We start from the raw sequence: 25,164 nt of genomic DNA, 5'->3' as shown, positions 1-25,164 counted from the left end.
AAGCAAATGCTGGACCTACATCTCTCCCGTCCCACCCCCCCCCCCCCCCCCCGTTTTCCCTGACCCGGGATCGAACCTATGCCCCCTGCATTGGGAGCGTGGAGTCTTAACCACTGGACCACCAGGGGAAGTCCCCATCTCTCCCCTTTCAAAGATGAATTGCCTGGGCAATGGGAAGATACAGTAGCTTTAGGAAAAAGAACACTGCCTGAAGAAGAAATAGGATATTTCTGTAAATTGTTTTCTATATGAAACAGATGACTGATTTAGGAAGTGTTTGCTTGTGTAAAGACAATGTGTAACCTTTATGAAGCAGGAGCCTGGACCCATGGAGAGAAAGCAATGTGAGGTGATGACAGAAATATGAAAGGGAAATTGGCTGAAATAACAACCACAACAACTTCCAGTTGGGCTGTGTGGTAGATTAGGTATCCTGAATAACGTTTCCAACTGAAAAAGCTAAGTGCTGGATAAATACAAAACACATTTTAAAAAAAAGATTTATTTATTATTTATTTATTTCATTTATTTTTGGCTACGTCGGGTCTTAGTTGCAGCACGCAGGATCTTCATTGAGGCATGCAGGATTTTTCATTGCGGTGCATGGGCTTCTCTCTAGTTTGTGACATGTGGGTTTTTCTCTCTGTAGTTGTGGCGCATGGGCTCCAGAGCACGTGTGCTCTGTAGTTTGGGGCACACAGTGTCTCTAGTAGAGGCGCGAGAGCTCAGTATTTGTGGCGTGCGGGCTTAGTTGCCCTGTAGCATGTGGGGTCTTAGTTTCCTGACCAGGGTTCGAACCTGTGTCCCCTGCATTGTAAGGTGGATTCTTTACCACTGGACCACCAGGGAAGTCCCCAAAATACATTTTTAAATGCATCACCAAGTTGGCAGCAAAGTAAGAAATTTTGCAGATCTCAGAACAAAGTGCAAACAAGTAAAGCAGTCTGGGAACTAAAGCCAGCTTTCACTTGTAGGGTTTCTGCTGAACTTAGGTGACACTGAGCTTCTGCCTTGAAAGACAAACAGATGGGAGGATGGGAGCCAATGCCTGGGCCCTGCCTGCAGTGGGAAGACGAATAGCAAACACCTGTATAAAGCTAGGCTCCTGATGTCTGTACTTCTGTGTTAGAATGAGAAATGAATCCCACCACACCAAAGACAACTTGGCTGTTTCAACCTTGGTATGGGGTGGAAGAGGGGATCTCCCCTAAGGGTTTGTAAGCAGAACAAAGAAAAGGGGTACCAATTCAGCTCTTTTTATGAGACTGGTATAACGTTGATATGAAACCAGAACAGATGTGGAAAATTTCTCAAACCCACTCATGAATGCTAATACGAAAATCTCACAGCACTAGCAAACTGAATCCAACTGAGATTTATTAATATCATATCAACATATATATATATTTATATATAAAAGTAAAACATATCATATAACATATCAATATATGTAACATATCATTACTACTTGGTTTAGTGTAATATTACAAAACCAATTCACATAATATACCCTACTAACATATTTCTGAAACTGTGATTAAAACTCTGTCATTAAAACTCTGTAATCACTTTAATAGATACAGAAAAAAGTGTTCATTTATGATTAAAATGAACATTGATTTATGATTAAAAATACTTAGTAAACTATTATAGAATGGAAAGTTACTAATTTAAGAAGCTAAACTAATTTAATTTAGCTACACACACACACACCCTTAACTAGCAAACATCATATCAATAGAGAAATGCAGAAAGTATTTTTTGGAAGATATTGCACAAGATAAGAATGCCCTGAATTATTACTGTTACTCAGTATTATTAGAAGCCTTAGATTTTGCAATAATATAAGAAATAAATAAAGGGTATAAGAATTAGAAAGGAAAAAAACAAGTGCTGTCAATTGCAAATGATGTGTTTTTTACGAAGAAAAGTAAACTATACACAAAGTAGTAGAAATAATAAGAATTTAGCAGTGTAGCCAAACATAAGATCACCATAGAAAAGTCAGTTGCCTTCTCCATACCAGCAGGAAGAGTTAGAAAATATAATGTAAAAAGAAGAAAAGAAATGATATCATTTATAATAGCAATGGAAATCATAGGCTGTAATTAGGAATATGTTTAACAAATGATGCATGAAATAGAAAACTGTTGAAATTCATTGGAAAATAATCTGAGTGGAAAGAAGGATAATGTTCATGGATAGAAAAGTCAATATAAAAATGTCATTTCTCTCCACATTGATCTATATAAATTCAATGTGTTTCTAATTGAAAATCTCAACAGAATTTTCTTGGAGAAACTGGCTGATTCTAACATTTATCTGGAAGTACACATTTTAAAAAATAGCTAAAATACCCCTGAAAAAAGAGGAGTCAAGTACAACTGGGCCTGCCCTACTAGACATCAAGACTTATTTTAAAGCTATTTTAATTGTGGCAGTGACGTATTGATGCAGGAATTCACAAATAGACTAGTGAAACAGAGCCACTCCATGTTTCTATGAAAACTTGATTTATGACAGAGCAGGCACTTAACGATTACAGCAGAAGAAAAAAAAAGACCGTTAGATAAATAGTGCTAGAACAATTGTTCATCCATAAGGAAAATAAACGAAGTTGGATACTTATTGCATGTAATACCCAAAATCAATTTCACAAGGATTAAAGGTAAACATGAAAGGCAAAAATATAATTGTTTTTGAAGAGAATATGGGAGAATATCTTCATGATTTGGGAGTAGGGAAAGATTTCCTCAAATAAGACACCAGTCAGATGGGGAGGATATCACATACTCTAAAATGTGGCTCCCAAGGGCTCTGAGCAGAGGGCACTGTTTCTTAGAAGGGGCTGTGGGCATGTGTGTTTTTTCAAGTTTATAAAAATCACAATACCAAAAGAAAAATATTTCAGAGTGTGTGTTCAATTTGTATGAAGAAATACAAACTGCAGGAAAAATACTCTTCTAATCATTAGAAAAGATAAATTTTTTAAATCCAGAGATACTATGTAACATTATAGTAACAAAATTGCAAGAAAACAGCACCCAAAGTTGATAGTATTATAAGGAATCTGCATATAAATATACATGTGACACTTCTGGAAAGCAGTTACGAGCAGTGCCACAAAAAGTTCTTTCCTTTAATTCGCTAATCTCACTCCTGGAAGTTCACTCTTAAAGCAAAAGTAAAATATTGTATATATGAACATGGTCACTTAGTATCTTAGTAGCAAAAATCTATAAGAAACACAAATGTCCAGAAGTCATTTATTAAGAAAATTGTTAGCTTAAAATTATTAAATATGTAGTCATTAGAATTATTAAATATATAGTCATTAAAAGTTATTTTTGGGGCTTCCCTGGTGGCGCAGTGGTTGAGAGTGCCTGCCAATGCAGGGGACACGGGTTCGGGCCCTGGTCTGGGAGGATCCCACATGCCGCGGAGCAACTGGGCCCGTGAGCCACAACTACTGAGCCTGCGCGTCTGGAGCCTCTGCTCCGCAACAAGAGAGGCCGCGATAGTGAGAGGCCCGCGCACCACGATGAAGAGTGGCCCCCGCTCGCCACAACTAGAGAAAGCCCTCGCACAGAAACGAAGACCCAACACAGCCAAAAATAAATCAATCAATAAATAAAGTGTAAAATTTATTAAAAAAAAAAGTTATTTTTGAATACTGTAGAAATATTTGAAGTACTTTTACGTGTGGCAAATATATAAAAGTATGAATGGAAGAGGGATGGAAGGTTATTTTCAATAAGTTATAAATAAATATAATAAATAATTATGATGCTAGCTTGGTAGGATATAGCAGGGAATTTTTTCACCATTGTCCTTAACATAATAGAATGTATTTTTATTTTAAAAACACTTAGTATACACTTGTTATATAGTTGTTACGATAGCCCTCAAAAAAGAAGGTTTTAAAAGATTTTTAATTTGCTTTTATGATTTTAGGAAGACAGTGGTCTGTCCTATCATTGATGTGATCAGTGATGATACTTTTGAGTACATGGCAGGTTCTGACATGACCTATGGTGGATTCAACTGGAAGCTCAATTTTCGCTGGTATCCTGTTCCCCAAAGAGAAATGGACAGAAGGAAAGGTGATCGAACTCTTCCTGTGAGGTAACTGATTTGTCAAACATTTTCCCTAATGTGTCATTGGCAGGGGATTGTGAAGCTTTGGGGATCATATTAGAAGGATTATACGTGTATTTTGAAAGACACGAAGGATTTGTGCACCATATATGTAGTTAAGAGCCATCTTTCATGTATATCATTATTTCAAAGAGGGACTTTTTTCCTCTGATGAATTAATAAAATTCGAATTTTTCATTTCTATAAATCTAGTGCCTGTGAGAAATGATGGTGACATGCATATGTTCTTTGATTCCTATATGAACAACATTTTGCAGATCTATAATTTATGCTTTAATTCAGTTGTTAGGGATAATAATATTTAACTTAAACCATCCCTTAATTAATTGTAAGTGCCAATATGTGAAAATAATACCTAAAACTGGGTAATAAAATGTAAAATGTAAGATTTTAAATTCAGACATGTACCATCTGATAAGGTTAGAAAAAGCTTGTTTCAAATATAAAAATAACTAGAATTGACAAAAGTATAAAAAAGGATTTCCATTAATGCATTTCTGCTTTTTCTTTTGTTCTATATTTGGTCTTATATAGATTTTTTTTCAGAAAGGGATAAAAACCTTCATTCTATTCAGGACCTTTAGATAGAGACCTTGAGCCTTCTGAGCCATCCTAGGATTCCAGTTGCATCAGCCTGTTGTTTCTGTAGTAATTGAGAGTTCCTGCAGCACCAGACTCCTCTCCTCCAGGAGAGGAGAAGGCTTCCCAGATCTTTCTTCCTTTGAATTAAGTCCAGTTCTGACAAAGTTGAAGAGCAGTTTCACTAATTCTTTGCTCTTTCTCCCTAGCCAACCCAAGTCCTTTCCTAGTAAAGGGACTTTTCCACTCTTTTGGTGACAGTTCAAATCACCATCTAAACCAAGGGTCACTAAACATTTCATACATGATGGACTTCTTTGAAAAACCTGATAAAAGCTTTGAGTCTTCTCTAAAGTGGGACTGGGGGTGGGAGGCAGGGATGCACGTGTGCAAACAGAAGGGTTTACATACAAGTCTAGGAAATTTAGAGAGATCCCCAAACCTAGGTCAAGAAACCCCTGCACTAAATGATAGTGCTGGGTGTCAGCCTGTTTCCTTTGACTCCTAAGATATTAGACTTTCTCATTCTTTTTTCTCTTCTAAAATCAAAGTAAGTCCTAACTTCTTTGTGGAAACAAGTATTTCTACTGGAAAAGCAAATGCTGCCACCCTCACCAGTGCATGGAATGAGTATGTTTAGGGTTACATAGGTAGCCAGTTCATCCTAAAATATGATCTCCATAGTGTCCTCTGTCCCTGGAACTTAATTACGGTCTCCTAGTTGGAACCCAATTTTTCCCCATATTCATTCTTCAAGGAAACCAATATTTGGTATTCATTTATTTAAATCCTCCTTCATTATCATTTCTCTGCTTAATTCTACCTATTCCCACCCTCTCTATATACCTAGGCCATGTTTTGAGGCAGAGAATTTACCATACTTGGTCAGGATGATGATCTCCTTACTTACGAGGAGTATATTGATTTTATTCTGTACTTCATCTCCTTCCTTAAAGGTTGAGGGAAAGGGCTGCATTGCTTTCATCCTGTTTAGTCTTACATCTTTGCAATATTTGCCACCCCTTAGAACCTGGCGTGTTAGAGCTGCTAACATGAGTCTAGTTGGTTAATGTGGACAACTGCATTTATGGTTGCTTGGAACTATGGAGTAGATACACAGTCAGATGGAGAGGATTATGAGAAATAGCTTCAATTTAAGGAGTTTGAGGTAGAAGCTCAGTCAGCACCTGAGGATCAAGAAAGGTACTGAAGACAGTAAGAGCCCTTGGGACTGGGCAGGGAAGGGTGTCCAGGCAGAGAAGGGTGTCCAGGCAGAGAAGGGTGTCCAGGCAGGAGCTGTGACAGCACGAGTGGGGTGCAGGTCCAGCATAAAAACAAAGAAAGCCCTGGGAGCCTGTGAAAGTTTCTGAAGAGTGTGAGAATAAGCATTTATTCTGTAGTTACAAACAGTTATAAAACTACTTTTAAAAACAAAAACTGATAGTAAATTTTAAATTGTTACAATTAACGGCATAGTATTATGATTGAATTTCAGAACACCTACAATGGCAGGAGGCCTTTTTTCAATAGACAGAGATTACTTTCAGGAAATTGGAACATATGATGCTGGAATGGATATTTGGGGAGGAGAAAACCTAGAAATTTCCTTTAGGGTAAGTTCCCTTTGAAAAAAGTAATCTGTATAAACTCAAATATGGATATGCTTTAAATATTTATGTTATCTCTAAATAAAAATTAAAAAGTGAATTTAATATGAGTTTAATCAGACTTCACAGCCTTCAGCCCATAAAAAGTTTGGTGATAACTATTAAAGGTTCATTATAAACTATTTTAAGCAAATAATTCAGTTATATTACTAGTCCACCTTTAAAACTTATACAAGATTCCCCTGTTGTCTTTAATTTGTTACTTTCAAGGAAGTAATTCAAACTCTAAAAATAAACAAAAATAACACATAGTTTGTAGATGCTACTTTGTTACTTAACTGCCAAAAACATAATTTCACTTTCTTTAATATGCTTTGTCCTTCTGGTTTGAAAATTGTTCTCTCTTATTTAAACCTGGTCACTTTACCAGCTTTATATTTTTCCATAAAAAGAAAAAGGCAAAAGAATTCTGAAATTATTCTAAATTAATGTAACCCAGTCAACCTTAAGTCTTATGCATTTCCTGTTCACAAAAATCAACATATTTTTAAAATGACGTAGTGTATTTCTGAAAATAATGAACTTTAGACACGTGGCCTATAGTGGAAATCACACTGAACTGCACTGAAGTCTAACCCAGCTAGCTTGCTGTGTTCCTGGTAGATAGCTTTGCTCTTTATAAAAGGAGAGTTTTGAACTCCAGATCATCTTGGAGATCCTACTTAGCTGTATCACTTTTTGATCCTGTGAAAATGTTAAGGTAGGCACACTGAATATTTAACAAAATCAAAATTTTTCAAAATGTATTTTAATTGAAAATAGTAGATTTTTGACTTACGGAAAAATGTATTTTGAAAGGATAATTTTGTTAAGGATGTGAAACCACAGTTAATGATCTTTCTTTTACCCCTTTTTTGTTTTTATCCTCACAAACACCATAGAGTGTGCTCTCACTGTCCACTGAATAACTCACGAGTAATCAAGTTAAGATTCCTAGGTTCTGTTTAATGTACAGGTTGTGACAGGTATGGAGAAGGAGGAACAGATAGGACTCTGGCTGAATACTGCATGGTCAAAGTTTTTTGACCACGAACCATATTAATAAACATACACACAACCCATAATGTAAACATTTCATGAAACAGTATGTCCTTGCTAGTACTGGTTGCAGTTCATCAAATTTGAATTTTATGACCCTTGTAAGAGTGACGGCCTGCAGTTAGAGAAATACTGCTGTGGACTTCAAGTCTTTTCTGTATTTTGCATTTACCTATCTTTCTGAATTTAACCTTCAGCTTCTGGTTTGATCAGAACCAAAAATTGAGGAAGCACTGGCTTTGGGACCATATAGCAGGAGCTCCACTGTACGCCCTTGAGTCTGTGAAATTCCAGCTATGAAACTCAATAGATGTGAACCGTTTTTTTTTTTTTTATAATTATCAGTGTTTAAAACTGGTCTTCTTTGCTGTTGTTTTCAGATTTGGCAGTGTGGAGGAACTTTGGAGATTGTTACTTGCTCACATGTTGGACATGTGTTTCGGAAAGCTACACCCTACACGTTTCCAGGAGGCACAGGGCAGATTATCAATAAAAATAACAGACGACTTGCAGAAGTGTGGATGGATGAATTCAAGAATTTCTTCTATATAATTTCTCCAGGTTAGCATTATTTTGCATTAGAAATACAAAACTAACTTTCTTGGTCTGATCCTAATGCATTCTGAAGAGAGATAAGAAGGAGTGGAAGAGAACCTCTGAGCAGAGGTGAGACACCTACCTCACAGGTTGTTGTAAGGAGTAAAGGAAGTCACATACAGTATAGAAGGTGCTTAGCAGAATGCCGGTATATGTCATTAACAATAACAATACATGATCCAGTCTTGCAGAAGTCACTATTGGTCCAGGTGCTTTCCATGTTCTTTTTTTTTTTAAACCTAACTGCAACAATTAAGTTTATATGAAAGCATCAAGTATTTCAAGGCCAGTGCAGAGCCCTGTAACATGCCTCCAGGGACTTCCCTCCAGGAGCTTTTCTCTGCTCTTCTGAGTTTTGTGGCAACAGCTGTTCCATCAGCTATAAATCTGCCTGACATTGTTACCATTCCATCTTCTTCCAATCACCACAAGACTATGCAGTGGCAGCGCACACAATTCAGTGAGCTGTGCGAGAGAAACATGACCGGAAACAATTGCTCTGTTTAACCTCTGTTTCATATATTGGGCAATATTGGTCTTTATTTTTGTTTTTGCCTTAACAAATATTAAACTTTTCTGACCCCATATAACTTACATTTGTGTGTAATATTATTAGCATGTATATCGTTCTCAGATAAATTTAATTTTTCTTTGAAAAACACATTTATATATTTCCTTGTTTTATATTTTGGGAGGTGGATTTATGGTATGTCACTTGTGTAGTCACACATCACCAAAATGATACTACTTTTCTCATTTGACTGGCTTTTTAGATGCAATATATAAATAGAAATGTGTTACCTAACAGAACATTAATAATTCAGTCACTTATTTCTTTTAACAGGTGTTACAAAGGTAGATTATGGAGATATATCATCAAGACTTGGTCTAAGACACAAACTCCAATGCAGACCTTTCTCTTGGTACCTAGAGAATATTTATCCCGATTCTCAGATTCCACGTCACTATTTCTCTTTGGGAGAGGTAAAAAAATATATATATGTATATATATATATTCTGTGTGGTTATTATGTTCTCACTGATTTATAAAAAATAATAGAGGTTAAACTTCTAACAAGGGAGTACCTTCATATTAAAGTTACCTCAAATGTGAGAAAGTTCTTCTTAGTTGACACAGTCTACCTTATTAATTTTTTATCATGTTATATTTTATTAAAATAAGAATGCTCTACCTCTCACCTTTCAGAGTTGGACTTTTGTTACAGTATATTAGTGTCTTCGATAGACTTCTTATTTTAACAAACTGGCCCATTTAGTTGAAACCATATATTCCTAAAGCTAATGTCCTAGCATTAATTAGCCCAAATCAAAGTGTGAGGAACTTCAAAGTAAAGATAAATTATAAAGAACTGACAAGGAAACTTGAAAGACCATTTATAATAAGTTGTATTTTTAACACCCATTTATTTTCCCTTGGGAGTCCAAAATCTCAGTGTGGGCATGGAGGTTGGAAAGACTGTTGGTTAGCATGCTTATCTCTGATGATGCCTTTAGTCATTGCTCTTAGAATTCAGCAGCAGATCTTCTTGAAACTGAAATAATTTACTTATTAGTGCTTATAATTAGACAAGACAATTAGTTGTGCTTTGGAGTTTGGCCTTTTTAATCTTTGTGGGTGCCCATAGTATAGGGTCTGATGTGAGAGAGTCTTGCCTTCTTACCTTCTGGTATAACTACCAGGATGGTCACAAGGAAGTACTTCTTGTGCCCTGTCCCACTGTTTTCCTAGAATGTCGATAGCCATTCTTTCTGGTTCCCAGCCAAAGCTGTGCTCTGTGTGTAGGAAATCTAAATGGGTCCTTCTCTTTAGTCCAGGGGTCTGATCAAGTCAGGGGTTTTAGTAGTTTCATAGGGCTGCCATAATAAAATACCATTTCTGGCTTAAACACAGAAATGTATTGTCTCACAGTTCTAAAGACTAGAAATCCAAGATCAAAGCGTGGGCAGGTTTGGTTCCTTCTGAGGTCTGTGAGGAAGAATCTGTTCTCTGCCTCTTTCTAGCTTCTAGTGGTTTGCCGACAATCTTTGGTGTTCCTTGGCATGTAAAGCGTCACCCTGATCTCTGCCTTCATCTTCACATGGCATTCTCCTGTGTACGTGTCTGTCTCCAAATTTGCCCTCTTTATAAGGACACCAGTCATATTGGATTAAGGCCTACCCTAATGACCTCATTTTAACTTGATTACCTCTGTAAAGAACCTATCTCCAAATAATGTCACATTCTGAGGTACGGGGGGTTAGGACTCCAACATGTGAATTTGGAGGGGGGACACAATTCAATCCATAACAAAGATTGAGCTAGGTGGGGCTGGGTTGCAGTTTTAGGAAGACTTAGTTCACTTCTGGCTCATGTATGCTTCTTGGAGGGGTCTCTGTCTCTTCAACCCTGAAAGTTTTGCCTTTCTGAGGTTTTGAGATTAGTATACTTTAGCCTCCCACCTTGTTCAGTGGAGGGGGGACCAGTTGTTATTTTTTCAGGTCTTCTGTCTAGCAGGAATTTGTCTCCTAAGCACCAGGAGATGTGGAAGATGTTTTTTTAAATTTTATTGAAGTATAGTTGATGTACAATGTTGTGTTAATTTCTACTATACAGCAAAGTGATTCAGTTATATATATATATTCCGTTATATATATATATACACACACACACACATTCTTTTTCATATCCTTTTCCATTATGGTTTATCACAGGATATTGAGTAGAGTTCCCTGTGCTATACAGTAGGACCTTGTTGTTTATCCATCCTATATATAATAGTTTACATCTACTAATCCCATACTCCCTATCCATCCCTCCTCCACACCCCCCCATTGGCAACCACAAGTCTGTTCTCTATATCTGCGAGATTGTTTCTGTTCTGTAGATAAGTTCATTTGTGTCATAATTTGGATTCCACATATAAGTGATATCATATGGTATCTGTCTTTCTCTTTCTGACTTACCCTGCTTAGTATGATAATCTCTAGGTCCATCCATGTTGCTGCAAATGGCATTATTTCATTCTTTTTCATGGCTGAGTAGTATTCCATTGTATATATGTACCATATCTTCTTTATCCATTCATCTGTCGATGGACATTCAGGTTGCTTCCATGTCTTGGCTGTTGTAAGTAGTGCTGCAGTGAACACTGGGGTGCATGTATCTTTTCAAATTACAGTTTTCTCCAGATATATGACCAGTTGTGGGATTGCAGGATCATATGGCAACTCTGTTTTTAGTTTTTTGAGGAACCTCATTACTGTTTTCCATAGTGGCTGCACCAATTTACATTCCCACCAACAGTGTAGGAGGGTTCCCTTTTCTCCATACCCTCTCCAGCATTTGTTATTTGTAGACTTTTTAATGATGGCCATTCTGACCAGTGTTAGGTGATACCTCATTGTAGTTTTGATTTGCATTTCTCTAATAATTAGCTATGTTGATCATCTTTTCATGTGCCTCTTGGCCATCTGTATGTATTATTTGGAGAAATATTTATTTAGGTCTTCTGCTCATTTTTTTTTTAATTTATTTATTTATTTTTCGCTGTGTTGGGTCTTCGTTTCTGTGCGAGGGCTTTCTCTAGTTGCAGCAAGCGGGGGCCACTCTTCATCGCGGTGCGCGGGCCTCTCACTGTCGCGGCCTCTCTTGTTGTGGAGCACATGCTCCAGACACGCAGGCTCAGTAGTTGTGGCTCACGGGCCTAGTTGCTCCGCGGCATGTGGGATCTTCCCAGACCAGGGCTCGAACCCGTGTCCCCTGCATTAGCAGGCAGATTCTCAACCACTGTGCCACCAGGGAAGCCCTGCTCATTTTTTGATTGGGTTTTTTTGCTGCTGTTGTTGTTGTTATTGAGTTGTATGAGCTGTTTGTACAGTTTGGAAGTCCTTGTCAGTCACATCATTTGCAAATATTTTCTCCCAGTCCATAGATTGTCTTTTCGTTTTGTTTAGGTTTCCTTTGCTGTGCAAAAGCTTATAGGTTTGATTAGGTCCCGTTTGTTTATTTTTGTTTATATTTCTATTGCCTTGAGTGACTGACTTAAAACACTGGTATGATTTATGTCAGAGAATGTTTTGCCTATATTCTCTTCTAAGAGTTTTATGGTGTCATGTCTTATATTTAAGTCTTTAAGCCATTTTGAGTTTATTTTTGTGTATGGTATGAGGGTGTGTTCTAATTTCATTGATTTACATGCAGCTGTCTGTCCAACTTTCCCAGTACCACTTGCTGAAGAGACTTTCTCTTCTCCATTGTGTATTGTAGGCTCCTTTGTCAAAGATTAATTGACCATAGGTGTGTAGGTTTATTTCTGGGCTCACTGTTTCATTCCATTGATCCATATGTCTGTTTTTGTGCCAATACCACACTGTTTTGATTACTGTAGCTTTGTAGAATTGTCTGAAGTCTGGGAGAGTTATGCCTCCTGCTGTGTTCTTTTTCCTCAGGATTGCGTTGGCAATTCTGGGTCTTTTATGGTTCCATATAAATTTTAGGATTATTTGTTCTCGTTCTGTGAAAAATGTCATGGGTAATTTGATAGGAATTGCATAAATCTATAGATTGCTTTGGTAGTTGGCCACTTTAACAATATTAATTCTTTCAATCCAAGAGCATATAAAATATCTTTCCATTTCTTTGAATCATCTTCAGTTTCCTGTATTAATGTTTTATAGTTCTCAGCATATAAGTCTTTCACCGCATTGGTCAGGTTTATTCCTAGGTGTTTTTTTTAATGCAGTTTTGAAAGGGATTGTTTTTTTTTCCCTTTCTGATATTTCATTGTTAGTGTAAAGAAATGCACCCGATTTCTGTTATGCTAATCTTGTATCCTGCTACCTTGCTGAATTCGTTCATCAGTTCTAGTAGTTTTTGTGTGGAGTCTTTAGGGTTTTCTATATATATAGTATCATGGCATCTGCATATCATGACAGTTTTCCCTCTTGAGATGTGGAGGATTTCATTCTGCCTTTCTAGCCACAGTTTCCCACCCACTGACAGCACAGCAAATGTCCCATGAGGAGAATGGCCTTGTATTTGGGGCTCCTCTGATTTTTATTTTGTCATGCTAGCCTTCAAATAACCAACATCACTGTGCTCTCTCCTTGAGGAAAAGGCCCATTTGGGCCACACCCTGTCCTCAGCCTGCACCATCAGCAAATGTCCTTACAGAGGAAGACATCTGGTGATTGTCAGCTCACCCAGGGAGGGCTCTTCCCTTTCTGGGATTACAGTTCACCTCACCCTACTTGCTTCCATTGCTCTCTAATAGACTCAAAAATAGGATTTCTGCAATTTAGCTGTTTTTCCCTCTACTTGTTGGAGCAGAAGTGTTGGGCTACTATGTGTTACTACTGAGGAAGTGTTTTTCCTCTTCTTTACTACAGTGCAATACCCCAAGCCAGGGGGCCATAAAGATTCTGGTTCTCCTTTCTTAATAATCTTCTAATTCCCCAAAGTCCCTCTTTTTATTAGGTCAAGGCAGTGATTTTCAATTTTCTGAGTACAACCCAGAAGTGGTTTATAAATCAATTTAGCTACTTATGGCCAACATTTTTTAATAGCTTAGGAAATACTGTATGAAAGTGCATTGCTTATAGTAAAGAAATTTTGTTTTTACTGGGTCTGTCTGCAGTTCATTGCAAATCTTTATAAACCTTTAAATTATAATATTGACTTTTTGAAAGCATGTGAATCCAAATAGAAGAAAAGAAAAACCCAACACTTCTGTGACAGGAATTGATAGCAGGGCAAAATTTTCTTTGTAAGTCACAGCAGGGAATGATGATTTGTGTGGACAGGGCCACATCCAGGTCCCATCCCAGGACTGAATCTTCCTGACACTCAGGAAAAGTCGACCCCCCCCCCCACCCCTGATCTGCAGGAGGTTGTCACTTCTTCCTTCCTTTCATTCATTCAACAAATATTTGCATACCTACTATTTGATAGATACTATTTTAAGTACTGGGAATACAGTGAATAAAATAAAGTCTCTGCTCTTGTGGATCTTGCAGTCTCTGGAGGAAGACAGATTTTTTTTTTTTTTTTAATATTCACGGTGTCAGGTGGTGGTAAGGACAAAGGGGATAGAATGACTTGTGGGTGGGAGTGGTGGTGCTCTTTTATGTGGAGTAGTTGAAAAAGTCCTCTCTTATAATGTGATTTTTGAGCAGAGATCTGAAGGAAGTGAAGGAGCAAGTCAGATGAATTTCTGGGGAAAGAGTGTTCCAGGCACAAGGAAAACAAGTGCCAAGGCCCTAAGACAGGAATGTACTTTGGCACATTCCAGAAGCAGCAGAGAGGCCAGTTGTCTGGGTATAGTGGACATGGGGAGAGCAGAAGAAGATAAGGTCAAGACGTAGTGAGGGCCAAATCACATAGAGCTCGTAGGCCATAGTAAGGACTTTGGGTTTTGTTCTGAGGTGGGAAGTTGCAGGGAGAGATGAGCAGACTTTCACTAAAAGGATCAGATTGTCTGCTATGTCAGAAAGAACTCTGTGGGAACAAGCGTAGAACTGGTGTATTGGTGAAAGGAAGAGAATAGCCAAGGATTATATTAAGATTTTGAGCGAGACCCTGGGGCAGTGAAGTTGGCCTTCCTGAGATGGGAAGGCCTGTAGAGCAGGTGCAGAAGGCGCTCAGCAGTGCAGCCTGGGACGTGTTACATTTGATCCGGGTAAAGACAGTGGATAGATATTTGCATTAAAAAACCTGCAGCTTGGACACAAGTTTGGGATGGAGATCTACAGTTAGGGGTTGGCAGTATATAGGTGGTTTTTAAAACCACAAAACTTCATGAGAGCACCTTGGCGGGAGTGACTGTATTGTAGATGGACAAGAGGACTGAGGACAAGCCATAAAAGACTCCACAATTTAGAAGTTGTGAAGGTGAGAAGGCATCAGCCAAAAAGACTGAGAAGGAGAGAGCATTGAAGTAGGAAGAGAGGGAATTCCCTGGCAGTCCAGTGGTCAGGACTCTGCGCGTCCACTGCAGGGGGCACGGGTTCCATCCCTGGTCGGGGAACTAAGGTCCCACAAACCACGTGGCATGGCCAAAAAAAAAAAAAAGTTACTATTTCTGAAATAGGAAGAGAACTAAGAGAGTGATGCCCCAGTAAGTGAAGGACTTGCTTCAAGAAAGAGGGAAGTGACCCATCATGTGGAACACTGCAGAGAAAGGAGGGGGACAAGTCCTGAGAACTGGCCGTTGGATTGGTGAGGGAGACATTGTCAGGAGGCTCCATCTCACTGTGTCAAGTGGGTTCCGGTGGAGACTGGTAGGGACAGAATCTCTGATGGCTTCATAGGAGATCAGGAGAAGAGGAAGTGGAGATCATGAGTGTGGATAAGAAATTTTGCTGTAAAGCTGAACAGAGAAGTGAGTGGTAGCTGGAGGGGTAAATGGGGTTAAAGAAGGGTTTTTCTGTGTATTTTTGCTAAGATGAAACTGTGCTGATGCCAAGGACACAAAAGAGAAAATGTGAAGATAGAAAAGAGCCACTGCTGGCAGGAGCCCAGGAGCCACGTTTAGTAGGTGGGGGGGATGGGCTGTGGTGCACAGTGGAGGTAGAGGCTGGAGAGGGGGCAGTTCATCCACGCAGCTGGAAGGAAGCGGGGCCAGGCCAAGTCAGGCGAATTGTGGGTTGAGGGCTGGAGGCTGGTAGTTTGAGGTGGGAGCGTGAGGGACTTCTCTGGTGAGCTTTGTTTCTTCAGCTGAACACAAGATCGTTGGCTGAGAGTGAAGAGGGGGTGTTGGTGATGGGGGAAAGAGGAGGAGATGTAACGTGGAAAAGTAGGATGCGGTAGAGCAGCTAGATCACAGCGGGGAGCTGCGTGGTGGTGAGTGAGAAACCGATCGGCCTGGTTGCAGTGTCTCCAGTGCCAGAGCAAGCACAGACTCCTTGTTTGTCCTTGGTAGTTCCTGAGGCTACTTCACGGTTGACCTGAGCTCCCTGCCTCTGAACTTTGTCGTGGTTTAAGGAAGTCACCTCAAACAAGCGAGGGTATGCGGAGTTCCTTGTCTCATCAGTGAGTATCCATTCCCTTTGCCGGAGCCTCATTCCAGTCAGGAAAGGCCCGGCGTGGGTGATGCCATGGGAAGATTGATAGCAGTTGCTTGCCTTCAGAATAAAGAATGAGGAGTTTTTTTTTTTTTTTTATAACTGACCCAATTTTGGACAACACCTAGGCATTGTTAGCTAGGTCAGAATATAGGCGTATTACAAAGAGCCACTTGTCTAACACACAGTAGATGCTTGCCAAGGCAAGCTTGCCTTTTACCTGCCTCTTGCCAGCTGGCTTTCTATATAAGGAACAGATTTTACCCTCTGTGGCCTGCTTGTTATTACCTTAGTAACTAAGCAGCTGGTCTTAAGCATTTATGTCCTTAATACTAGGCCACACTATCAGGTCGAAGCTCTGATTTGGGGACTGGGGTTGTTCTCGAGCACCAGCCAAAGTGCAGCTAGGGAGCTTGTGCTTGTGATCATAGCTCCATCTCTGTGAGCCTTCCTTTGCTAGGACTGGAATTTAGCCTATCAGGTACCTCTTGTCATATTACAAGGACCCAGGGAAACCTGAAGTCATAGGATTTTAGAGCAGGAAGGGAAATCGGAATGTGTACATTTAGCACGTCTGGCTTCACAAAGTCTGGCTCTCATAGCTCCTGTAGGGACCTGGAACTGAATAAATGTGTTTCATTGTGATATCTAATTGTTGTTAATCCAAGAGGTGAATTGTCTAAACAGCAGACACAGAAAGCAAATAATCCAGACTCGTACAGTTTAGCCAGGCTTATGGACTGATCATTTACTTTTCCACCCTAAAATTTACTGAGCATGAACTTTATGTCAAGCACCAGTCTGAGGCTTTACAAATATTAACTCATTTCCCAGCACTCCGAGATAGGTGCTATTTTCCCCCACTTCACGGGTAAGTAAATTAAGGCACAAATAAATGGTTTAAGCAACATGGCTCAGGTCACAACCACAAAATGGAAGAGACAGGATTTGAGCACAGGCAGTCTGGCTTGAGAGCTTGTGCTAATCTTAACGACTAACACTCACACCCTTTCTCATATCTAACCAGTATTACCCTCATGGCAGAGAGTGAAAAAGTAAATCTAGATTCCGTAATAGTAGATTCCAAGAATCCTTTAACTGCTTATTACATCGTCCACCCTAATGAAGGTGCCAGGATTCTGGAGGAGACTATAGCAGAAACCAAGAAACTTAGGCTCTAATTTCTTGCCTGGTTTCCCAGGAATGAGTGCATTCACAATCATCAACTCAGAAGGTTGAAAATAATATTTTAGTGACAGCTGTATACACCTGAGTTAAGGAGAACCAACAGCTATTGTGGGCCTACTAGGTGTCAGTTTCTGCTGGGCCTCTGTATGTGTTTCCTCACTGAGGGATCTCAGCAAACGTGAGAGAGAGTGTTATCCCTGTTTTACAGATGAGAAAATGAGGTCTGTACAGCAATGTTTCCCACTTACTATGTTCTAAGGAATGCTGATGTCTGGTATCTCTCAAGGTGCCTGTTAGAAAGGCAAGGGGTAGGGGAGGAGGGGTGGACTTTATGGCCAAAAATGTTTGGGAAATGCTGCTTTATAAAAAGCAGCATTATATCCTTCTGTACTATCAGTCCCCACCCCTACCAAGAGTCTTAATTAGTATGTTAAAAGGGTTTGAGAAGTCCTTCAGTAAAGAAAACCTATTCAAATTTGTTAATCTGGTATTTCCCAAACATACTTGATCACAAAATCTTTTTTTCAGTGGCAGATACTGAAAAAAAGTTTATTCAGTTGTTCAAATCATGGTTTTGGGAATCACTGTCTTAGAGTACTGACCTGCCAAGGTCGCATGGCAGGTGGAGCCGGGCGTGAGGCCCAGCTCTGCTCGTCCCCCCACCCTAAGCTCTCATGCCTACCCATCTGCCTCCAGACACCTTGAAAGTGCGGCTATTTTTCCCTGACTGCATCGTTCAGATATTGTTATGACTTTAAGTGTCAGATTTTGAGTAACCAAGTCTGGTACCTATTTCCATTCCAATATGAACATTGAAATAAGTATTATCACCACCATTCCTACCTTCCATAGTTCACTATAAAGCTGGTAATTGGTTACATAGCGTTAAAGCTATATAGAATTACAATTTTGAACATCTGATTCAACTTTTTTTTTTAAATGTTTGTTCCTAATTTTTCCATTCCCCAAAGACTCTTCAAAGTTAACTCCCACCAAACAAACCTATTAAATGATCTACTGCCTACTGACATCATAAAGAACAGAATTGTTCCCAAAACTCACCCCTAGTCATCCTAGTTTTTCATGTCCTTCAGAAATCATCTCACACACTCTGTAGGTGAGGTAGCCCACATGTATTCCTACAAAGGAGGAGGATATTCCCTGAAAACTGTCTTCTCTAGCAATCTAACGTGGAAAAACCAGCCTGGAGAGCAGCTCAAAGATGCCACTTTATGCATTGAGCCAGACAGAATCCTCTCTGCCCAGGCACCAAACATCACAGCTCCCCTTCTGCGGAAGTTCCTTCCTCAGCGAGTGTGCGGGGCTTCTCTCCATCCCTCCCCTGCACTTTGGAGAAGTGTCATCAGGCCCCAGCAGAGGCCCACCCACTCTCTGACCACTCGTCTCAGCTGGGCCACATCTTGCTAATCAAGGTTCATTGTCACCAAAACAGTTGTCGGGAAGCAATGGTTTCCAATCCTTGGAGAACTCTACTTTTAACATCTAGTTGTCAGTAGTATCCTCAAGGGTTGGAGGCTCAGATCTCTTATGTCAGAAAACAATCCAGAATTGTTCATAGGAATGGTGTAAGGGTGGTATAAGCTGTTACAGGTTAAAAACTCATAGAACAATGCCTAGTGCAGAGTAAGTGTAATTTATTTGCCGTAATTTTTAGCAACATCAGTTATGGAAACAGAATAGCCAAAGTTGATTTATTATAAGATAGTTACTGAGTGATAGGAAGTCCAATTACATTTGGGGAGAATTTTATTTTTTAAATTTTTATTATATTGTTTGATAAAAGATAATTATTTAACCAAAAAAAAAACATTCCATGTGAGAGGGAGAAGCTGACAATAATGGTGGTTCTTCCCTAATCATTTCTGTGACATTTATCACCTTTCTTCAGAAACCTCTACATCTGTATTTGAAAGAAAAAAATTGAGGAAAGCAAAGGACTGGGGAGTTTGTGACTTTTTCAAAAGTATAAGGAAATAATTGTTTTATATGAATATATGAGATAAAGACTCACCTTGTCAAAATTCGAACTAAATTTTTTGTCAAGTAAGATAGCCATGATCATCGAGTATTGATTGATTATCCATCGAGGTGCAGAAAGGTGTTTTATGTAAAATTGTATCTAACTATAAAACCTTTTATACAATTTATTTATGAGGTAATAGGTTTCTGCTTTAAAATAATGGATAAAAAGATGATGTGCATTATGTGGTAAAAGAATTCCTGGATACTGATGTGATATGTTACACCCAGGAAAAAAATGATGATGGAGGTTTGTTTTAGATAGCAATCCTCAGGGTCAGGGGTGGAGTGGCAGGGGTATGTTAAGATGTTTGGGTGAAGAAGTATTAGCATTAAGGAGTTGGAAAATCCTGTTTTTGCATGAACTGAGTTTGAGGTTTTGATGGAATAGCCAGATGGAGTTGACTAGTGATAAGGCGGCAGCGCAGATTATTACTATTTCTGAGTCCACTACGTGCTAGACTCCGAAGTAGGTATGTGGATGCACTGTCTTACCCAACCTCAACATAGAGCTGACTAGTCTCTCTTAGGAAATTGTTCTCAGGGGGTTTGGATCATTCGGACTTAAACCCAGGCCTCTCTTTTGCCAAAGCCCCAGTTCTTATTCTGATCCCCTGGGAATAATACAGTTATTCATACTTACGCTATTGTATCTTTATAAGAAAAAAATGCATCTGGACTTGTTAGTGCCTTATTAAAATAGTGGAATAATATGTAGAGTGTACATGTTTATAAAAATAAATGGGCTATTTGTGGTTTTAACTTTCCCCCCAGTTTATCTATCACACACAATTACTCCTTTTCTATCTACATGACATGACAGATATAGTTTGTCCTACTTCTCCCTTCCGGCTTACCTGCTGACAATACCACCCATGAGAACAGATTTAGGACTTTACAAATGTCTATTAATTTGCCATATGCTTTTAAACTGTAGTGGTTCAGAGGGAAAAAATATATCAAAGGACAGTGCTTAAAATATTCTTCCTAATTCTGATGACTGATTCAATTTTTTTATGTAACTGACAAATACCTAATGGAAGAATGGTGTTTACACTACACCATGCTTAGGCTTTCCAGTTAAGCCAAGTTCCAGGTTCTTTGCTTAAAAAATACCCACCTTGAGCCTCCTAAGAAGTCATCAAAGTAGTTATCAATAGTAATGCCCCCTTATCTTGGTGGCAAACAGTGTCCACAGGGAGTTGTTAAGTTGCTTTAAATTATTAGGCAAACTAGAGCTTACTGAGTTAAATACAAATCATAGAAGAACAGTTTGGGATGAAAGAAAGAACTTAAAGGATTTCTCCATGAAACACAAAAATTACTTATATAAATAGTAAGACCTTTCTAGATCACAGAGTCTTAGATAGCCAGACAGTGACTTTTTTCCCCTCCCAACTCATAGCCCTTACCTCAGGAATTAGAGATTTAGTGGGAAGTTTAGATCGATTTTAATGTGTGTGTTAGATCTGTATGTGTCTGTCTAGTTAACCTCTCTAACTCATGATATTTTCATTATTCATTGTCCCCTAGATACGAAATGTGGAAACAAATCAGTGTCTAGATAACATGGCTAGAAAAGAGAATGAAAAAGTTGGAATTTTTAACTGTCACGGTATGGGAGGTAATCAGGTGAGTATTTTAGTAAAGCTTTAAAGGGGTAATTTTTGGATTTGTTTTAATCATCTTCCTTTTTTATTTCATGACATCATTCAGGAAATATTTTCCTACCTTTAAAGAGAAAATAATAAAGACCTTTAGGAGAATAGAGCCTTCAATCTAATGATTATTTTTTTAAATGAAACATTTGTTAAAGTCCCTTTCTGAGAACTGTGTTATATTGTTGTACATGAGATGTATTCTGCCCTTTTTAGTCAAACAGATGACAACCCTTGACCGTACACTCAGTATATACAGAGAACTTAAGATCATTTCTTTTTCTTCTCTGCAAAAATAGCAGTGTCTTTTCTGAGTCATTTATTCTCCATTACACTAATAAAGTTCAAAAAGCATGTATCTTGAAATACTTGTTTTTTTCCCTGCCAGATTCTTGGGCATATAAAACGCTAATTTATTTTGCTGTTAAAGCTTGTATGTGTGCATTTTTGTTTTTCAGGTTTTCTCTTACACTGCCAACAAAGAAATTAGAACGGATGACCTTTGCTTGGATGTCTCCAAACTTAATGGCCCAGTCACAATGCTCAAATGCCACCACCTAAAAGGCAACCAACTTTGGGAGTATGACCCGGTGGTAAGTTATCCAGTTGAATATAGGAATAAAATTGGGTGTCATTGGGTGTATTGTATAAAATGCTTTATATCTAAAAGAATGAATTCTTGTGGAATCTGCATATGGATCAAATTGTTCTTATACTCCAAGAATTGACAGATAGGAAAAGCAATGTAAGTAAAATAAACATGTTTTAATCTCTCCAGTAATTAAATTAGTATTGCCTCCAGTCCCTGGGTCCTTGTTGTTACTATGTAGCCACTCTTCCCTCTGTATGTCCTTAAGCTTTGCCAGCCACTGTGGTAGAAATGGAACAGTAAGTAGGCTTTTAAAATTACTGAATTAAACATTTAGGTAAAAGTTGAGCTTTAATTAATGAAATTCTCTGGCTCGATGATTTTTCAGTGACATATATAATAAAACTATTTGTCTTTGCTTTCCTCTGGAGCCACTCCCTCTCCCCACCTGCTATATGTTGTACTCAAATAGAGGTACTTAAAAGCACCTCCAGTAAACCTCTCTTCCTTTCCTCATACCTGGCTAACCTCCCAACTTATGCTTTTGTGCTCTATGGTTCTGGAACCAGCACCAGCATCTTCAATATATCTTTCTCTGGTTCTTTTTCTTCCGCCTACAAGCACTGGTTTTCTTCTTCATGTTGGGACAGACTTTTGTTCCTATTTTATTTTCTACATACCATCCTGCTTTTCTCCTGTGCTGTATGATGGCGAGTGAATGGCTGGCACTTGTACCTCTGGTTCTTCAACCTGGCTCCTGCCTTGGTCTGACACTATATAGAAACAGCCCCTGGATGCAAAGCCAGGACATTCTCGTCTCTTTTTCTTAACTTCTCTGTAGCATTTACTATTGCTAAGCAGATGATCTTTTAAAATCCTCTTATCCGTTGGCTTTAGATGCACTACTCTTTAGTTTCTTCTCTTAGCTTTTTCTCTACTTCTTTTGTCTGCTTGGCTCACTCTGCTGCTTCATTCTACCCCCTCAATGGAGATGTCCAACCAAGTTGTGACTTTGGCTGTCTTTTCTCCTTATACTGCATCACATACAAACCCTGGTCTACTTTTCATCTTCGACCAGCTATTCCCTGAACATACCCTGTACTTTCCCACTTTACATTTAAGATCATACAGTTCCACCTGCCTAACAAATCCGGCCTGTTCTTGAGGGCCCAGAATTGACATCACTTCCATGGATCCCAGCCAGAAATTAGCTCTCTCTGTCTTAATTACAATTGTCTCTGACCCCTGTAATTCTGTGCTTCTTTGTAGTTATTTATCTACCAGTCTTTTTCTCCACTATTAGATAGTTAGATCCTAGAGGGCTAAGACCATGTTTTATAAATCCTGGGTCTCCCTTCACAATATCAAACCATAGTTAAAAAAAAATTTGTGTGTGTGTGTGTGTGTATGGGAGAGAGAGAGAGCGCAGTAGCTCAGTTAACATGACTATTGGAAGTGGCCTGAATATTCTGTTGCAGGGTTTTCCATGGTGCATGCTATTGCCATTTTGGGTGTAGCTGCCCCAGGTCCTGCAGGATATATGGCATCTCTGAGTCCAGACAGTAAATGCCAGTGGCACCCCACAGTCATTGCAAAGCCAAAATATTTTGAAAATTAAAAAGCCTCCCAATTGTATATGTTCATTGAAAAGTGATGGTATATTTAATTAGGTAACATAAACCTATTTATAGTAGCATGAACAGATAGTGGTTTATTTTTTTCTTAAGTCTGGATGTAAGTGGCTTCTGGCATGGATTCAGTGACACAATGATGTCAGGGATGACATTGCAGCAATATTCTTGGCTTTTTCTTATGGCCTCTGGAAGGCTGCTGCAGTGCTCACCATCACGCCCAACTCAAGACAGGAAGAAGGGAAGAGGAATGTTGCACTACTGCTTGAATTGCTCTTTATCAGGAAAGCCAAAGCTTTTCCTGGATCCCCCGCAGCAGGCTCTGCTGTGTCCCATGGGCCAGAACTTCATCTCATAGCGATCCCCCAGCTACAAGGGGAGGCTGGGAAAGCAGGCATTTGCGTTTCCAGTCTTTATGGTGTGCTGTGGCCAGGAGACAGGGAGTGGGAATGGCCAATTGGCAGACTGTGTATAAGATATACAGTCTACCACAACAGTTATTCAGAAGTAAATGTTTGCTTAGAAATTAAGGAGCTAGAAGTGATTTAGGATATTTTGAAAGAACCAGTTTTGAGTGTAAAGTTTTAAAACCCCTGGAGCACTTTGCAAGGTGTCTTCGCTGAGATTAAATTCTAGTATTGCAGGCTGGGTTCTCCCAGAAGCTGACTCCACTCCAAGGTCAAGCGTAGTGTTCAGGATGTTTATTCGGGAGCACCCTCTAGATCAACACCTGTGAAAAGGGAGACAGAAGAATTGGCAGAGGGAGGAGTCAGGCTGTGATGTGGGTCCCACAGTCTGAGCCGACTGCACAGGGAGCTCCGGACGGCCCATCAGAGTTGTCCTGCCTCCATCAGCTGAAAACTGCAGTCTGGAAGAATAACACTTATGTCAGTAATGTATAATCTGAACCTAAAGTCGTGAAATCTTAGATTTCAAAGGAACCCTAGAAATAAAATTCAGGACCTTGTTTTTAATACATGTAGACACTGAAGCCCAGAATGGAAGTTAATTGCCCTAGGTCACAGAGCAGGTAAATGGTGTTACCAGATCTCAGACCTGGGATTCTTAATCCAGGATTCTTTGCACAATACCATACTATCTTGTATTAAATTTGTATATTCTTATATCTTTAAGTCTTGTTTATAGTATATGTTGCAGAGAGTTTATGACACCAAGCTCTTTTGCTTTGACTACTTGTAGCTGTCCTTTCTGGAATGAAAATGTAGATTTTGACACAGTTATATCTAGAGATTAGGGGTAGAGGGCGGCAAATTAGTTTTTTCTAGGTTGCAGGTGGACGTTATGCAATGATAACTATAGCTTTCATCCTCCTTTCAGAGGTTACAGTTAGCCTGTTGCCCTAGTTACACTCTTTCTGTGTGGAAACTAGTCCGTGCTGACTGATGGATCCTCTGCTGAGTACGGTGACCACAGTCCCCACAGAGTCACGAGCCACAGAACTCTGCCCCTGCTGCCAGCAGCCGGAGAGCTGTGTCTGGAACAGGGCTCTTCACCAGAGTCCTGGTCTCCTGAAGGGACGTTAGCTTCCTGAAATTATAGGGATTCTGTCTTAATTTTGAGCAGTTAAATACCCAGCATGTATCAATAACCTCTGTCTTTGTTACAAGTTTATTTTAATGATTCTAAATAAGTGAAATAATAACATTTTTAAAAATTAGGGTGATAAAGACCAATTTCCCAACTAAGTTTTTTGTTGTGTTTTTTTGTTTTTATTAGTACTGACAGTGGGCCTGATGAAGGTGGCCACTCAGAGAAGCTTTGAAGGGCCTTCTGGAATGTTTGGGGGTTTCTTTTTAAAATGCTTTGTTTTTGTCTTACAAATGACCGAAGGCCTTAGCAGCAAGCTGTGTGCTTCCGCTCTCTCGGGGCTGCCAGACTGTGTCCGTGGCTGCTCAGGATGTTGTAGCGAGTGCCTCTGAGCTGGGCGGCACTTTCTG

General features: G+C 39.3%; 1 protein-coding gene across 6 annotated transcripts in view; it reads left to right on the top strand.

Moving 5' to 3' along the window:
- Positions 1-25,164, top strand: part of GALNT1 (polypeptide N-acetylgalactosaminyltransferase 1) — a 125,746-nt gene that overhangs the window by 97,640 nt on the left and 2,942 nt on the right. For all 6 annotated transcript variants that reach the window (XM_082416118.1, XM_082416114.1, XM_082416116.1 and 3 more), the window contains 6 exons: positions 3,955-4,125; positions 6,233-6,350; positions 7,823-8,003; positions 8,884-9,023; positions 20,862-20,960; positions 21,445-21,579. In XM_082416118.1, coding sequence (XP_082272244.1) covers positions 3,955-4,125; positions 6,233-6,350; positions 7,823-8,003; positions 8,884-9,023; positions 20,862-20,960; positions 21,445-21,579 — 844 coding nt within the window. The remainder of the gene's footprint in view (positions 1-3,954; positions 4,126-6,232; positions 6,351-7,822; positions 8,004-8,883; positions 9,024-20,861; positions 20,961-21,444; positions 21,580-25,164) is intronic.

This window comes from Balaenoptera physalus (assembly GCF_965194825.1).
Source record: "Balaenoptera physalus genome assembly, chromosome: 12".
NCBI classification, from domain to species: domain Eukaryota; kingdom Metazoa; phylum Chordata; class Mammalia; order Artiodactyla; family Balaenopteridae; genus Balaenoptera; species Balaenoptera physalus.
The sequence above is the reverse complement of the archived record's forward strand: the minus strand, read 5'-3'. Positions and strand labels throughout refer to the sequence as shown.